Source organism: Schistocerca gregaria, chromosome X (assembly GCF_023897955.1).
Source record: "Schistocerca gregaria isolate iqSchGreg1 chromosome X, iqSchGreg1.2, whole genome shotgun sequence".
Taxonomy (NCBI): domain Eukaryota; kingdom Metazoa; phylum Arthropoda; class Insecta; order Orthoptera; family Acrididae; genus Schistocerca; species Schistocerca gregaria.
The window spans coordinates 305546892-305565888 of record NC_064931.1 but is presented as its reverse complement, the minus strand read 5'-3'; the positions used below and the strand labels follow the sequence as shown (position 1 = coordinate 305565888).

The 18997-nt window shown below is 42.5% G+C and overlaps 1 protein-coding gene across 1 annotated transcript in view; it reads left to right on the top strand.

Annotated features, from left to right (window-relative positions):
* The window catches only part of LOC126299395 (uncharacterized), a 312015-nt gene that overhangs the window by 250520 nt on the left and 42498 nt on the right, over positions 1-18997 (top strand). Inside the window, exons 4-5 of the mRNA XM_049991268.1 lie at positions 9110-9179; positions 9631-9703. Of these exons, the coding sequence (XP_049847225.1) occupies positions 9110-9179; positions 9631-9703 (143 nt within the window). The remainder of the gene's footprint in view (positions 1-9109; positions 9180-9630; positions 9704-18997) is intronic.

Sequence of the window (18997 nt, the reverse complement as noted above, 5' to 3'; positions counted from 1 at the left end):
TGTACCTCTCTATCTACGTTATTCCGTGATTTATTCAGTTTTCAAATTTATACTGACTTTTTGATCACCCGGTATATAACTTCTACCTTAGCGAAAGATCTTGCCGAGAAATTCTGTTCCTACGTAAAGTCACTAAGCGGGTCGACGGCTTCCACACAAACACTTGTTGAACAGTCTGGTATGGCAGCAGAAGACAGCAAAACGAAAGTGAGACTGTAACATTTCGCATTTAGAAAAATCTTTCACGCAGGACGATCGTAAAGACGCCCGTGTGGAGGACATAGGAACAGCCAGACCTCGCGGATCGAATCCGAACACTGTTTTAAAGAGTACTTTCACCATTGGCCCGTTACGTAGCTTGCAGTTATCTCGAATCTCTCTCTCAGCCCAAAGTCCGAAACAATTGGAAAAAAGCGAGGTCACTTTCATATATAAGAAAGGTAATAGAACGGGGGCGCCAAATTACAGACCAATATATTTGTTAACATTGGCTTGTTGCAAATTCTTAGGCATATTCTAAGTTCTAACATAACAAATTTCCTTGAAACAGAAAAGCTTGTAGCCACAAATCAGCACTGATTTAGAAAGCAGCGTAATTCAGCTTGCCTTTTTCTTACACGATATCCTGCAAACCAACGATGAAGGGCAAGAGGCAGATTTCATATTCCTAGATTTCCCGAAGGCGTTTGACACGGTGCCCTACTGCAGACTGTTGACGAAGTTACGAGCATACGGAATAGGTTCCCAGATATGTCAGGGGCTCAGAGACTTCCACAGTAACAGAACCCAGTTGCATACGGAATAGGTTCCCAGATATGTCAGGGGCTCGAAGACTTCTAAAGTAACAGAACACCAATGTGAGAGGCACCCTTGAGTACTACTTGAGTGTTGGTGATCCTCCCCGCTCCCTTCCCCTACCCCGTCCCAAGATCAGATTAAAGAAGACATCGAAGCAGTTCAGAGGCTGGATGTTAGATTTGTCACCGGTAGGATCAACACGCGGGTATCGCGGAGATGCTTCGTGAACTGAAATGGGAATCCCTAGAGGGAAGACGTTCTTTTCGCGAAACGCTATTGAGAAAATTTAGAGGGACATGATTTGTAGCTGAGTTCCCAACAATTTTGTGCTGCTTACATACATTTCGCGTAAGGACAGCGAAAATAAGGTAAAAGAAATTTGGGCTCGCACGGAGGCATAGAGACAGTAGTTTCTCCCTCGCCCCATTAGCGTCTGGAATAGAAAAGGGAAGGACTGGTAGAGGTGCAGGGTACCTCTGCCTTGCACCTAGGTTTCTTGCGAAATATGTCTGTAGATGTAGAACGTGGAACTGATATAATGGGCAGATTATTGTTTGTGATTTATTGTGATACAAACATATGAACTTAATCTGTGATAGAAACACATGAATTGTGTAAAAATAAGTATAGTAAAGGGTCGCTGCCATCAGTCTCGCTGGGACCCAAAAAGATATATTCTGTGGAAATAAAATGATGATCATATACTCCACTTTCATTCCTGCAGCTGACACTTCTAATGCTTTTATTTGTTATGGTTTCAAAATTCCACTTTCAAGTGCAAAATTTTCATAATTTGTGAATATTGTCAACACAAGTTAGTTACCGAACATGGGGCTAAATTCAGTCATTACTACATACACTACTGGCCATTAAAATTGCTACACCACGAAGATGATTTGCTACAGACGCGAAATTCTACCGACAGGAAGAAGATGCTGTAATATGCAAATGATTAGCTTTTCAGAGCATTCACACAAGGTTGGCACCGATGGTGACACCTACAGCGTGCTGACATGAGGTAAGTTTCCAACCGATTTCTCATACACAAACAGCAGTTGACGGGCGTTGCCTGGTGAAACGTTGTTGTGATGTCTCGTGTAAGGAGGAGAAATGCGTACCATCACGTTTCCGACTTTGATAAAGGTCAGGTTGTAGCCTATCGCGATTGCGGTTTATCGTATCGCGACATTGCTGCTCGCTTTGATCGAGATCCAATGACTGTTATCAGAATATGGAATCGGTGGGTTCAGGAGGGTAATACGGAACGCCGTGCTGGATCCCAGCGGCCTCGTATCACTAGCAGTCGAGATCACAGGCATCTTTTCCGCATGGCTGTAATGGATCGCGCAGCCATGTCTCGATCCCTGAGTCAAGAGGCGGGGACGCTTGCAAGACAACAACCGTCTGCACGAACAGTTCGACGACGTTTGCAGCAGCATGGACTATCAGCTCGGAGACCATGGCTATGGTTACCCTTGACGCTGCATCACAGACAGGAGCGCCTGCGATGGTGTTCTCAACGACGAACCTGGGTGCACGAATGGCAAAACGTCATTTTTTCGGATGAATCCAGCTTCTGTTTGCACATCATGATGGTCGCATCCGTGTTTGGCGACATCTCGGTGGACGCACATTGGAAGCGTGTATTCGTCATCGCCATACTGGCGTATCACCTGGCGTGATGGTATGGGGTGCCATTGATAACACGTCTCGGTCACCTCTTTTTCGCATTGACGGCACTTTGAACAGTGGACATTACATTTCAGATGTGTCACGACCCGTGGCTCTACCCTTCATTCGATCCCTACGAAACCCTACATTTCAGCAGGATAATGCTCGACTGCTGCCCTGGCCAGCACATTCTCCAGATCTCTCACCAATTGAAAACGTCTGGTCAATGGTGGCCGAGCAGCTGGCTCGTAATAATACATTCTTGATGAACTGTGGTATCGTGTTGAAGCTGCATGGGCAGCTGTACCTGTACATGCCATCCAAGATCTGTTTGACTCAATGCCCAGGCGCATCAAGGCCGCTATTAGAGCAAGAGGTGGTCGTTCTGGGTACTGATTTCTCAGGATCTATGTACCCAAATAGCGTGAAAATGTAATCACCTGTCAGTTGTAGTATAATATATTTGTCGCCTTCGGATCCCCTTCCTATTTTTGCATTAAAATCTCCCATAATTATTCTAAGATCTTTTTCGGTAGTTGTTACAAAACACCTGAGATTTGGAAATAAAATTCTATAACTCCTTCATCACTATGGTCTGTTGTTGGAGTGTAGACCTGAATAATGTTCAATTGTGCGGGTAGAGCACTTATTTGGAGTAATATCACTCTCTCTGAAACAGGTACACAATTAGTGACGACGGATTCGGCGATTGCTTTCGATACTATAAATCCTAATTCAGATTTATACTGTCCATGAGATGTTCTTGAGTAGTAAATTCTGTGTTCATTGAAGTTACAAGAACCTGATCCTGGCCATTTGCAATTCACTAATGCCCATGACCGTAATGCTCATTCTTTCCATTTCTTGGACTGCATTGTTGATTTTTCCAGCATGAGCCATCGTCTTCACTACCTTTCAATGATAATCTCTTCTTTGTGACAGCGTTGCTCAAAACTGTCATTCCGCACCCCCGCCCCCCACCCCCCACCCCCCACCCCCCGCCGGAGATACGATTGATTTGGGGGACTTGAAACTCCGGAAAATTTTGTTTTGAGTCATGATGTGTAACTAGAGAAATCCATAGGATCTTTAATGTGGTGGTTTCTCGTTGCCTACCACTTTCTGATGCCATTGACCAATCTGGTATGCCCGCTCATCGGCCCTCCAAGGAATGTTTCAAATAGCTCTGAGCACTATGGGACTGAACATCTGCGGTCATCAGTCCCCTAGAGCTTAGAACTACTTAAACCTAACTAACCTAAGGACATCACACACATCCATGGCCGAGGCAGGATTCGAACCTGTGATCGCAGCGGTCGCGCGGTTCCAGACCGAAGCGCCTAGAACCGCTTGGACACCGGCCGGCGCCCTCCAAGGAAGCCATTGGAACCTGGTAGAAGGGGACCACTTATACCTGTGGTCACTCGGTTTTGGACACAGTTTAACGTCATGCCCGGGGGAGTTGAGCTAGTGATGGATGTAAATCCGACAGCAATTATGACACTCATCCTTGTTCACCCATCGAATGTGTATCCAGGCCAGCAAACATGTGACACGCTGCCGGAGTTGTAAACACAGTGGTGGAATGGAAGGGAGACCGAATGGTAAATCCGGCGCCAGATGCGGAGTCTACTGTAACTGCAATACGGTAATTAGATGCCGGCAATCTGTCTTCTGTGAGAAGCTGGCTCAGGCCCGACCGGCAAGCCGCTGTCCGTCCCGTCTTCCTGCAGTAATCATTTTGTTCAATGCAGCGCCTCCCGACCGTTTCCTGAATTTGTGTTGTTATTCACTGCGCAGGCTGTTACTGAAAAGTTGTTTCGAGCTATACTAACTATTGATTGTGTGTAACTAAAAAGTCTGCACTAATGTTTTATTGCTTGGCTCTGGTATATTTTATTGTATGATTTTAAGATATGGATACCTTTTCCTAGTAAATAGGAAGGTACAGTGATTTTTTCATTATCATATTTTTCCAAGTTTTAATTTATTTTCACTGTTGTCCGTCAATCAAATGTTGCAATTTCAATTGGCCACATGACATTATTGACAGAATCTTGGTCCACTGATTTAATAACCGATAACTAGTTAAGATTTATAGCGACACCTGCCTAATGTGTTTTTCCGCGTGATGCCAAGAAAGTAAAGCTAAATGTGGATGTTGTTCTCTAAATCTTGCGTACAATCCAAGAAATGGAACGAAATCTTGTTCGACATATGAAGAAGGAACACAAGAGTGTTGCTCTACAGCGTGAAAGAGTCGAAATAATTTTATCTTCTAATAAATAATTTACCAATATCAGGACCAATTCTGATAATACTAACCACAATTCTGTATCTAAATCTGTGCCATCCCGTTTAGTAGAAGTTTTTCCGTCCACTTCAGCAGTCTTGCAGCCCTGTATTAGAGTATGTCAAGAACTCCAAGTAGTATATCAAATACCAAAATCAAATTTAATTACAAATTATACGACTAATACAAGACTCTGGCCAATTCATCGTTCCAAGCAAACTGATAATCAGCTACTAAAAATGATTGTAAAAGAATACCACTCATTTAAATATGTAGAGGGTCATGAATTCCGAAAACTACTTAATTTACTTTGTCCAGTATTTAAGATACCAACAAGAAAAGCAGTATCTTGTAGTTTATTGCCTGCCATACACAATGAACTAAAGGAAGAAATTCGAAATTTATTTAGGCGAGGAACAGATGTGTGTTTAACTGCTGATGGATGGACATCTCACAATAATGAAAACCATTTCTACGTCATCACAGCCCCTTCATCGATGAAAAAACGATTTTGCAAAATGTACTGCTGGACTGTATTCACTGTCAAAGACGGCACACAGCTAACAATCTAGCAAAAATGGTTGGAGACGTATACGAATGCGGTATACAGAACAATGTTATTGCCATTGTCACGGATAATGCTAGCAACATGTTAAAGGCTGTCACAATCGCAGGGTGGAGACGAGTGAGATGCTTTGCACACTCCTTAAATTTGGCAGTAAATAGTACAACTGAATAGGAAGAAATCAGATCAGTTATAGCAAAAGTAAAAAGTACTGTCAATGGGCAAGGCCGACTTCCTTCTGCAACCTTCCCTAATCCGATGAGACCGATGACGTCGCTGTTTGGTCTCCTCCCCCAAAACAGCCCAACCCAACCATTTACGCATATTTCATGTTGTTACAGAGTCTCTTTACTCAGAAAAACATGTTTCCTCCTCAATAGCATCCGTTTATGTTTGTGCCATGCTTGACAAATTAAATGGATACTTAACAAAACAAGATCAAAGTTGCAGTGAAGAACTATGCCAGATAACTAATCGCGAGATAAATGCAAGATTAGGTGGGGCTGAAACAGAAGAATTAATTGCTCCAGCAACGTTGCTAGATCCAAGGATCAAGCCTCATGGTGTAGCGGCTAAAAACACAGAAAAAGCAATAGGTGACCTCAAGCACATATGTGCTACAATTAAGTTAAATACTGAGCAAAACCATCAAGACTTTAATAGAAACAATGAAGAGTCTCCCCTAGGTCAACATGAATGTCAGTCGGTGATTTGGGCGAAAATTTGACCAGCAAGTTAAAGAATTTGCTTGCTACACAAAATCCTGCTGCATCGAGGGCTATGGAAATAGATAATTATATTACTGAAGAATTATATGACAGGATTTAAGATCCTCTTATCTAGTCGAAACAACGAAAACATATTTATCCACATTCCTTTGAAGTGATGCTAAAACGGCTGTGTATTACTGTCACCTCTGTGCCATGTGAGAAGATTTTTTCCAAGATGAGCCAAATAATTAATGAGCGACGGAGCAGACTGAAGCCTAAAAAATTATACCAAATAATGTTACTTGCTTACGATTTAAAATAACTGAGCTATACATGCTTGTAGACAAGTTTATATCTATTTGCAGGAAACATTGCTGAGTCTGAATGTAATTTATTACACAGCTAATACTCCTAATTATTTAAAAATATTGATTCATTAAAACTGTTTTTACAGTAAGAAGTAATAGTTAACAAAGAATTTAGTTTTGTAAAAATAATTAGGAAAATACTAATGTGATTGGGGTGACGTGTAATAATTGATGACTGTGACTATATAATGCGAGAAAGTTTTTGTGATTTTAGTGTAATAATATGTAATTTTATCAGAGTTAACATCCTCTTATTTAAAAAAAATCAGTACTAAGTTATTGACTGCATATTATATAACCCGTTTGTAACACAACGGAAATCCTTCTCGGTCACAGAAGATTTACTTCATAGATACTCTTCGTCCGCCGGCTGTAGAGCCAGACCAATACAGGTCCAGTGGACACGGATTCACTTCACAGATACGTTCCGTCCAACCGGTTGTAGAGCAGGATCCATACAGGTCCAGTGGACACGGAACCTGGATGCATGTCCGCAGAGCTGGATGCAGATCCGGACCCAGCTCCTTTAAAGTCTTGGACCTACCCATCTCTACCTGGAGGTGCTTACTATTTGACAGGACCCAAGAGGCATGCTATGGACTTGACGGTATACCAACCCCAAAACCCCCTTCTTTCGTGTCTATATCGGTGATGAATAGTAATGATTATTTTGAAGGGTATCAAGAAAGTTCTCAGTTGGTGATTCATTGGAACTCATATCAGCAAACCATGACGAGAACTTAATGATACTCTTTACAAAAAATACACGCTTTCAATAAAATATATGTGCCAATAATTTCCTAAAAATGCACTGATACACACACACACATTTATGCTTGAGGTAGTCCGTCTAAACTGAAAATATACCTTGCAAAAACCTTTAAAATATTCAAAATGGAAGATACAACATCACGTAATTAGGTAAGTACCGCTACCTGAGTGACTGATAAACACTAAGACCTCAGCCATGAAAGATTTCATGAGAAAGTTAGCTCACACATATATTCGTCTCACTGCCATTTAAATAGTGGGCAGAGCCGTATTTAAGATGTGCAGTTGCTCTCTAGTCATATTATAAAATACACTCTTTTAAAACGCAGTGCGTAATCATCTGTACAGCCTAAAACTGGGAAATCCTCCCAATGGACTGTGAATCTATAGCTACTCAAGACTAGAGTCCAATACCTGAAAACGGCGTATCGCCAATGATTATGAGAGGAACTGTTTCACGAAAATGTTTACTAATTAGCTTTCAGCGTGATGTGAGGATTACCTGCTCCAGACCATCATTTCTGCTTTCTGGACAATTTGGCGCTCAGGTTGGTACCTCACCACTGCCCAGGGAACTTCCAGACTTGTCTTCGCTCGTCATCTAAGTTCGAATCTGGACTCATCAATGGAGACAATTACACTCCAATCAATGAGATTACATGCCGAAGACGCGTCTGGAGACGACCCGGATAGTTGTGAGATACAAACCTGACTGACGCCCGCCTTACAGCTTGACAACTAGGGATGAAGGTCCGAGGTGGCATTTCTTCTCATATCAGGACTCCTTTGGTTATCAACCGCGGCACCCTGACAGCACAGTGGTTCCTCGTCCATATTCTACGCCCCGTTTTGTTGCCCTTATCTCAAGCCATCCTGGGCTTACACTTCAGCAAGATAATGCCCCTCCGTACACGGCGACAGTTTCTACTGCTTGTCTTCGTGCTTGCCAAACGCTACCGTGGCCAGCAAAGTCGCCTGATTTCTCCCCAGTTTGGAGCATTGTCGGTAGGGCCCTCAAGCCAGCACGGGATTTTCACGATCTAACGCGCCAATTGGACAGAATTTGGCACGATATCTCTCAGGAGGACATCCAACAACTTTATCAATCAGTACCAAGCAAGCCGAATAATTGCTTACATAACGGATACAGGTGGATCAACACATTATTGACTTGCTCAGTTTGTGAAGCTCTTTCTCTTGAATAAATCAAATTTCCGTCCCATTCGGATAATTCCTCCTTAATGTCTCTCTCTCTCTATCTTTGTTTCCTGTATTATAAAGGAAATTATCCTTAGTTCAAGACACTTGTGCATATGATACACTGTTTCGTTTTTCAATCACTCGTCCTACAGCGGGAGTACTGGAGCTTCCATATGTAACGAATCTAAATAACTCTTTCAAACAAAGAGAAATATTCGACCTGTTTTTGAGGTGTTTAGTAATATCGCACTTGGTCAGACGATACATAGACCAACAGTACTATAAACATACACTGTTGGTTACTGTAATGGGGATTGTCCTGTGGTCGCAAGTCAGTTGTGTCGAAAAGCAGAGTTCCAAAAAGGCCATGGCTGTGTGGCTTATTCAGTGCTGTTATTAAGAGTGTCTCCTCATTACATGCCAACGTCATAACAGAATTAATACGCATATCAATCATCGATGTATTTGTAAATGAGTGTACGCCAAAAGTCAAATGTAGAGAAAACGAGATAATGGGACGCTAGATAAGCAGTCGTTTCCGAAAAATGACATTCCAAGCCATGTAGCTACGCAAAAACAGCGATGTTCGTAGCGTGAGCAGTACACTAACTCAATGTTACTGGTGTCACAATTGTTTTTATTTTCCCTGGAACGTGTACGAATGAGTATTTACTTACAGTATTAACGGAACATCAGTATCTACAAACTGAGTGACTAGTACATTTCATTCCAGGGGTTCGAGATCAACGCCTTCGTTTGATGCTGAGTGAAATAGCATTCGCCGTCCAGGAAATCTATCTCCAGTAAGTAATTCTTACCTTAGTGTTATCTGCGCCTTAGGATAAATATTACTTGTGAATTTAACGTGTAATTTAGTAGTTACCATCAACTCTGAGTATGCTGTAATGAGTACTTGTAATCCTAGTAGTAGGCGGGCGGCATATTACTACATAAACAATTTGTTTTCAAACCATTCACTGCTTACATTAGCAGTGACTAATCATCGTCGTACAACTACCAGCTTTTGCCTTACAAGGCATTTTTTTCTTTAGAGTTGTAAGATGAATTGCTGCAACAACGAATAAATTTTTATTTCCGTCGTAGTTTATCTATACAGTCGCAGAAAAAGGTATATGCTTAGAGTAGAGTGATAACCCAATTAGATGTCCTAGATGACTATGTTAGTTCTCCGGTATTGAATTATTCCTCAGGTGTTGACAGGAATGTAATCCATACCTATGCTTATGTTTACAGGTACCCAGATATTGTAGTCATCATAGGATTGACCATCTCCTTTTTCAGTCTCAGATACGTCCGCTTCAAGTGGGTAAGTACGCCTCCCTCATTTTTATTTTCCATAGAATATATTATTTTCAAAACTTTGGGCAAATGCAGTTGACGGTATACTGGAGAATCAGGGCGCATTCGCCAGGTAAAAATAATTTGCTGCTAATGACATAACAGTCGGATAACGTAATCTTATGAGTCGTATTTTGTATGTGTTAGCATTTTTTATGTCTGTCGTAAGTAGCTGCTACAGCGACGCGTCTTCAAACAAAACCGTTAAATTGAAGGAATGGTTCCGTACTCGAAACAAAAGTGTATATTTCACTATATCTCACTAAATACAGAGATACAATTGTTGTTAAATATACGATAATGATAATAGTTCATTGTTTATAGGCGATGAAGAGGACATAATACATTAGCAAAGGCAATATTACCTTCAGTTCGTTGTGGCCTCTATCTCATCTACATCTACATCTACATCTACATCTACATCTACATCTACATCTACATGGATACTCTGCAAATCACGTTTAAGTGCCTGGCAGAGGGTTCATCGAACCACTTTCACAATTCTCTATTATTACAATCTCGTATCGCGTGCGGAAAGAATGAACACCTATATCTTTCCGAACGAGCTCTGATTTCCCTTACTTTATGTTGGCGATCGTTTCTCTCAATGTAGGTCGGTGTCAATAAAATAGTTTCGCATTCGGAGGAGGAAGTTGGTGATTGGAATTTCGTGAGAAGATTCCGTCGCAACGAAAAACGCCTTTCTTTTAATGATGTCCAGCCCAAATTCTGTTTCATTTCTGTGACACACTCTCCCATATTTCACGATAATACAAAACGAGCTGCGTTTCTTTGAACTTTTTCGATATACTCCGTCAGTCCTATCTGGTAAGGATCCCACACCGCACACCAGTATTCTAGAAGAGGACGAACTAGTGTAGTCTCCTTAGTAGGTCTGTTACATTTTCTAAGTGTCCCGCCAATAAAACGCAGTCTTAGGTCAGTCTTCCCCACAACATTTTCTATGTGTTCCTTCGAATTTTAAGTTGTTCGTAATTGTAATACCTATATATTTAGTTGAATTTACGGCTTTTAGATTAGACTGATTTATCGTGTAACTGAAATTTAACGAGTTCCTTTTAGCACTCTTGTGGATGACCTCACACTTTTCGTTATTTAGGGTACACTGCCTCATTTCGCACCATTCAGATATCTTTTCTATATCGTTTTGCGGTTTGTTTTGATTGTCTGATGACTTCATTAGTCGATAAACGACAGCGTCATCTGCAAACAACCAAAGACGGCTGCTCAGATTGTCTCCCAAATCGTTTATATAGATAAGTAACAGCAAAAGGCCTATAACACTACCTTGGGGAACGCCAGAAATCACTTCTGTCTTACTCGATGACTTTCCATAAACTACTACGAACTGTGATCTCTCTGACAGGAAATCATAAATCCAATCACATAACTGAGACGATATTCCATAAGCACGCAATTTCACTACGAGCCGCTTGTGTGGTACAGTGTCAAAAGCCTTCCGGAAATCCAGAAATACGGAATCGATCTGAAATCCCTTGTCAATAGCACTCGACACCTGATGTGAATAAAGAGCTAGTTGTGTCTCACAGGAACGATGATTTCTAAACCCATGTTGACTGTGTGTCAATAGACCGTTTTCTTCGAGGTAATTCATAGTGTTCGAACAAAATGTAGGTTCCAAAATTCTGCTGTATGTCGACGTTAACGATATGGGCCTGTAATTTAGTGGATTACTCCTACTACCTTTCTTGAATATTGGTGTGATCTGTGCAACTTTCCAGTCTTTGGGTACTGATCTTTCGCCGAGAGAGTGGTTTTATATGATTGTTAAGGATGGAGCTAATGCATCAGTATACTCCAAAAGGATCCAAATTGGATTACAGTATGGACCAGAAGACTTGCTTTTATTAAGTGATTTATGTTGCTTTACTACTCCGAGGATATTTACTTCTACGTTACTCATGTTGGCAGCTGTTCTCGATTCGAATTCTGGATATTTACTTAGTTTTCCATTGTGAAGGCATTTCGGAAGGCTGTGTTTAGTAACTCTGCTTTGGCAGCACTGTCTTAGATAGCATCTCCATTGCTATTGCGCAGAGACGGCATTGATTGTTTCTTGCTGCAAACATACTTCACAAACGACCAGAATTTCTTTGGATTTTCTGCCAGGTTTCGAGACAAAGTTTCGTTGTGGAAACTGTTATAAGCATCTCGCACTGAAGTTGGCGCTAAATTTCGAGCTTCAGTAAAAGATCACCAATCTTGGGGATTTTGGGTCTGTTGTTGTTTCTGCAGCGCTTAACGTTCTAGAATGAGAAATTACAATTACGTGAATCGGTTTCCCATCATGCTGGCACTTTTCCCATCCCATACATCTCACACAGTTCTCTATATACGTGACAGGTGATAGAAACAAATTGTGGCTTGGAGTTTTCTTCAGGCAGTAGAACATCACAAATAACCACCCGCTCTATTGTCAGCATCTAGAGGTGATTAAAACTTTGAATTAATATTTGATTCTGAAGCGGATGGTGCCTTGTTATTACCCTTCCGGACAAATTGAAACTTTATGCGAGACAGAGATTTGAATCTATCACGGCCATTGCTCTTAGCAACTCTGCACAGCTTCACTCCTGTCAACAGTTCTCCTTATGAACTTTTCAGAAGCTCTCCAGCTTGCTGAACTAGTATTTTTGGAAGAAACGAAATCGCAGGGATTTGTCATACTCAGCTATGAAAAACAATGGACCCGGATTTGAGTCACGGTCCTCCATACAGTTTTGATTTCCCGGAAGTTACAAGGTTGTATTAAGTGGTACTCCTATAGTGCTCGCTTCTGCCCTTCTTAGTACTCCCGATAAGATCACGCAGAAACATGCAAGATACAATCAGACGCGTGTTCACGTTGCTAGCACCGTCTGTCCGCCGTCCGTAATACACAGTGATCTCTCATGCAATGACTGTCGTTTATTTAGAACGATACAAAACGTTGAACGAATCTTCATAGAAGAACATATCGGATGATGGATCACTTGGTGCACAGTTATGTAACGTATAAATAGAATGTAAATTATATTTCAGTATGTCGGTACCATCTCTGTGGTAAAAAATGGAAATGAGCGTTTGGCGTCATTGGCCAGGAGGCCCCTTATAGGGCAGGTCCGGCCGTCTTGGTGCAGGTCTTATTACATTCGACGCCATATTGGGCGACCTGCGCGTCGGATGGGATGAAATGATAATGAAGACAACACGACACCCAGTCCCTGAGGGGAGAAAAATCCCCGACTCAGCCGGGAATCGAACCCGGGCTCGTAGGACGCCAATCCGTCACGCTGACCACTTTTAAAAAAATCTGATTTTGATCGTTATAGTTTGTTCTATGTGTTCGGGGTGGACGTCCTATGACGTTCGTTTAAGTTCTTCGTTGATCCATTCACTCAGTTTTTTTTTATTGCAGAGGGCAGCTAACACTCTGACTAATCACGCTGAGCTACCGTGCCGGCACCACTCAACTATCGGGGCGTACATCTCTGTGGTAACATTAAGTAGGAAGTAAACTAGCAACCAAACGTGTTGCGTAATTAACAAATCGGATTATATTTACGGAACTGGGTGTCGGAAGGGTTACTCACGAAGTTACGGCTGTATTTCAAGATTTTTAACATATAACAGGTACATAAAGAAGTCAGAAACGTTCAGTAACAGACGATATATATTTTGCAAGATGAAGTAAAGCTTACAAATGTTGGCTACTATGCCAGAATAATATATAGTTGATTTAGTTACCAATAGCTACCCCACGTTCTTGAAAACTTCGTGACATACTTTATGTAATGTAATTCAGAAACTGTATTGCCAGTCGATCCCAATCTAGAGAAATCATTTTGCATTTTGTATTAATTAAATGAAACTCTTATTTGGCGTTGTTTCAAAAAAATATTTTTATTGTGAGAACCAGGTTTCGTGTTATCAACCAATTGCCTAGTACACAACTGCTCCCAAAGAAGGTAATCAAGTAAAGATACAAAAGTCAACTTCTTGATCTATCGATTTACGACTTAAAATATAAAGGATATCTCAGTTGACAATTTTGACACAGTTACATTTGTGTCCCAAAACGTTCGTTAGGACAGGATTTACAATAGCTGTGAATAACATACACTGTAGTAGAGTTATGTGCATAGGGCATTGTTTCATTACATGTTTATGAAGAGAACACGAAGGTTTCGCATCTTTGTAGAGGTTATTACGTTGTCTGAATGGAGTGAATAATTCAGTTCAGTCTGCTCACTCACCAGCAAATGTGGGAATACACATTTTCCTCCATAATGAGTGCAAAGCGATTTCATCTCATAAAAATCGTCGTACATGACCATGCAATATCTCATCTCTGCACCATAATAGTTACCAGAATTCAACCCGTCACCAACTAAGATGCAAAGTCCCATACGTTCACCAACTTTGATAAGCACCCCACCCCTCTTTTTCCTGAAATTTTCTGATTGTGTAGGTACCTCCGTTCCCTCCAGACGAATGAGAGGTGAAATTAATTCAGTAAGCTGAAGAATTCTTCTGCAAAAAACAGTCCTCAGTTTTGGCATTATCTTGGCTAGCCATTCTTGCACAGTTAGTGTGAATAAGACGTAGTCTCCAGAATGAAATTTTCACTCTGCAGCGTAGTGTTCGGTCTTATGAATCTTCCTGGCAGATTAAAACTGTGTGCCAGCCCGTGACTCGAACTTGGTACCTTTGCCTTTCGCGGTCAAATGCTCTACCGACCGAGCTACCCACGCACGACTTCCGGCTCTTCCTCACAACTTTACTTCCGCCAGTACCTGATCTCCTACCTCCCAAACCTCTCAGCAGCTCTCCTGCGAAACTTGCGGAACTTGCGGAACTAGGACTCCTGGAAGAAAGGCATAGGTCCCGAGTTCAAGCGTCGGTCCGGCACACACTTTTAATCTGCCAAGAATTTTCAAAATAGCGCATATTCCACTGTAGAGTCAAAATCTCATTCTGGAAACATCACCCAGGCTGTGGCAAAGCCATGTCTCCGCAATATCCTCTCTTCCAGGAGTGCTACTTCTGCAAGTTTCGCAGGAGAGTAGCTGTGAAGTTTGGAAGGTAGGAGACGAGTTACTGGGGGAAGTAAAGCCGTGAGGATGGGTTGTGAGTCGTGCTTGGGTAGCTAAGTTGGTAGATCACCTGCTCGTGAAAGGCAAGGGTCCCGAGTTCTAGTCTCGATCCGGCAATCTGCCAGGAAGTTTGAAGACGTAGTCTGCCTGTACTACACTCCAGCCGAAGATAACAAGAATACTGACAATATCCGAGAAATCTGAAAGTTTTGCAGTCAAGTGTTACGGAAACGTATTTGGATTTCGTCGTACAGGTATCGAGTATATTGTGGAGTTGTTATTCTAATTCGTACATGAACTGGAGTACGACCGACATTATCGTTGCCTCAGTACAGTTATCAGAGCTATAAAGAGTCCAACAAGCATCAAGATGTCTTCAAATTTAACCGTGAAGACCTGTGTCAAAATAACACCCTGATGAATTACAAAAAAAAAAAGGTTCGAATGGCTCTAAGCACCATGGGACTTAACATCTGAGGTCATCAGTCCCCTAGAACTTAGAACTACTTAAACCTAACTTACCTAAGGACATCACATACATCCATACCCGAGGCAGGATTCCAACCTGCGACCGAAGCAGCAGCGCGGTTCCGGACTGAACCGCCTAGAACCGCTCGGGCACCGCGGCCGCCCATGAATTACACACTAAACTTCTCAACACACAACTGGTTCAGACGACTGATCCTCTTTACCTTTTAATCAGGTGCCTGTTCGAGTTGAAATCCTGTAGGTTGAAAATTTCCGTGATTTCCGTAAATCGATGTAGGCAAACACCGGGACAGCTCCGTTGCAAAGGATACAGCCGTCAGTCACCCATCCTCTCCCTGTTCTATCTGCAATTACTTTATCACTGACAGGGCATTGCAACCTAATCTCGTTTCCTTGCAACATTAGAATGCATGACAACTACTCTACGTACACACACAAACAGCCTCCCAGTGTCACTCTGGTAGTCATAATTACTCTGAAATATCCGAAAGTCATAGGTTTCGACTATATTGCCTGCATGGTCATTAATACGCACCTTAAACAGCAAGGCCATCAACAAACTTCACTGGGATACACCCTTAAGTTACTTTTACATCTATCGATGATTCAATATCGAAGATCTTGCTGTTTCCCTACCAAGAAATGATTAACACAGTTACAAACTTCGCTTGATACCTTATAGATTCGTACTTTCGATAATAAGAGGACCTGAGGTACCGAATCAGATACTCTTAGAAAGTCAAGACATACTGCGTGTAAACGACTGGCTACATTCACGTTTTCAGGATGCCATGTTGGAGGTGAGGTAATGACTTCCAAGTAGCCATTTTGAAGCCCTGATTTACAAATAAAAATGAAAATACATATACATTTCAGAATTGTAATACAGTGACGATAATGATGAATGACATGATTTTAACGATGTTGATAAGGTGTATTCTTCTCAGTGAATGTGTAGGGCGCTCTTGGTAACTCTAGGTAGGGAATTTTTGTGTGAAAGGTATTCGAATGTTATATGAAAATTAATGTACACTCCTGGAAATTGAAATAAGAACACCGTGAATTCATTGTCCCAAGAAGGGGAAACTTTATTGACACATTCCTGGGGTCAGATACATCACATGATCACACTGACAGAACCACAGGCACATAGACACAGGCAACAGAGCATGCACAATGTCGGCACTAGTACAGTGTATATCCACCTTTCGCAGCAATGCAGGCTGCTATTCTCCCATGGAGACGATCGTAGAGATGCTGGATGTAGTCCTGTGGAACGGCTTGCCATGCCATTTCCACCTGGCGCCTCAGTTGGACCAGCGTTCGTGCTGGACGTGCAGACCGCGTGAGACGACGCTTCATCCAGTCCCAAACATGCTCAATGGGGGACAGATCCGGAGATCTTGCTGGTCAGGGTAGTTGACTTACACCTTCTAGAGCAAGTTGGGTGGCACGGGATACATGCGGACGTGCATTGTCCTGTTGGAACAGCAAGTTCCCTTGCCGGTCTAGGAATGGTAGAACGATGGGTTCGATGACGGTTTGGATGTACCGTGCACTATTCAGTGTCCCCTCGACGATCACCAGAGGTGTACGGCCAGTGTAGGAGATCGCTCCCCACACCATGATGCCGGGTGTTGGCCCTGTGTGCCTCGGTCGTATGCAGTCCTGATTGTGGCGCTCACCTGTACGCCGCCAAACACGCATACGACCATCATTGGCACCAAGGCAGAAGCGACTCTCATCGCTGAAGACGACACGTCTCCATTCGTCCCTCCATTCACGCCTGTCGCGACACCACTGGAGGCGGGCTGCACGATGTTGGGTCGTGAGCGGAAGACGGCCTAACGGTGTGCGGGACAGTAGCCCAGCTTCATGGAGACGGTTGCGAATGGTCCTCGCCGATACCGCAGGAGCAACAGTGTCCCTAATTTGCTGGGAAGTGGCGGTGCGGTCCCCTACGGCACTGCATAGGATCCTACGGTCTTTGCATGCATCCGTGCGTCGCTGCGGTCCGGTCCCAGGTCGACGTGCACGTGCACTTTCCGCCGACCACTGGCGACAACATCGATGTACTGTGGAGACCTCACACCCCACGTGTTGAGCAATTCGGCGGTACGTCCACCCGGCCTCCCGCATGCCCACTATAAGCCCTCGCTCAAAGTCCGTCAACTGCACATACGGTTCACGTCCACGCTGTCGCGGCATGCTACCAGTGTTAAAGACTGCGATGGAGCTCCGTATGCCACGGCAAACTGGCTGACACTGACGGCGGCGGTGCACAAATGCTGCGCGGCTAGCGCCATTCGACGGCCAACACCGCGGTTCCTGGTGTGTCCGCTGTGCCGTGCGTGTGATCATTGCTTGTACAGCCCTCTCGCAGTGTCAGGAGCAAGTATGGTGGGTCTGACACACCGGTGTCAATGTGTTCTTTTTTCCATTTCCAGGAGTGTAGATGGAAGAACGTACTGACAGTTGACAAATAGGGATTAGGAAATGATAGGATATGAATTAGTCAGGATGTTAGTGAGTTCGAGCCTTCATTTGGAATTGGACGTATGAGCTACGGTACAATTGGGTAGTTCGGGTATATGTCATAATTATTTAATGAACATGGAGAGGGAGGCAGTTGAAATTGACCCGGGGAAAGGATGAGGGGTTTTGGAAGGTGAAAGGAAGGTGTGATGTGCTAACTCAGGTATAAGAGTCTCGACAAATCAGAGTTCCCATGTATGATAAGTACAATTGGGTACTGAAGCTCGAGTTGAGATTTAGAGCAGAATAAGTTGTTCTAGCTGTCTGAGAAAGTGAGAGAACTTTATTAGATACTACCAAATCGATAGGGGAGAATGGGTTCCTGGAGAAGACCACGGAGGAATTTTATACAAGTTGAACGCAACAGAGAGTATATTATAAAAGAAAACCGTCGCGAGTTTCTTCGCGGTCTTAAAAGATGTCAGTGTCCCAGGAAAGCTTTTTCCAATAGTGCAAAGTATGATTCCCAAACATTGCAGACACAAGCATCTCTGTGTTCCTTCTGTGCATAACAAAACTAGGTCCATGCTATGCAGCGTCACATTCAGCACTGTTTTTGATTTTTACTTACTTAGTTCTACAGTGAACATTGACTTATACTGTATCACTGGACATCTCTCATCTTGACTGCTCAAACATCGCTAGAAATACATCGTTGTGTAAAATAAAAATAAAAACAAAAGGTTTCGACGTTCCGGTAGGTAAAACGTTATTAATATAAAAGATGCGTCAAAAAAGTGTCCCGTTTGTCTTGAAAATCCTTTTCAGACGTTGATTGCTTTTTTTGACGTTATTTGCGTTGCCCACTTCACGCACGTGCTCTCGATCTATAATTGTAATCGGTGACATGATTACATGCCCTATTCCGCTTTCGTTATACTGAAGGTTTCTTATATACACATGCATGGTCCCAGTTTGAGTAACTGATGCTATATCCTTTTTTTAGGGTTCCGTATCTCAATAGGTAAAAACGGAGTATGTGTATCTCTTATTCGTTGTTTATCGTTGCTACTAAATATCTCTAAAATTTCTGGACTAATTTCCATAAAATCTTTACACGATACTCTAAATAAGCGTTCGGACGGACATAGGCTACTCATTTTTTAATCTATACACTATGT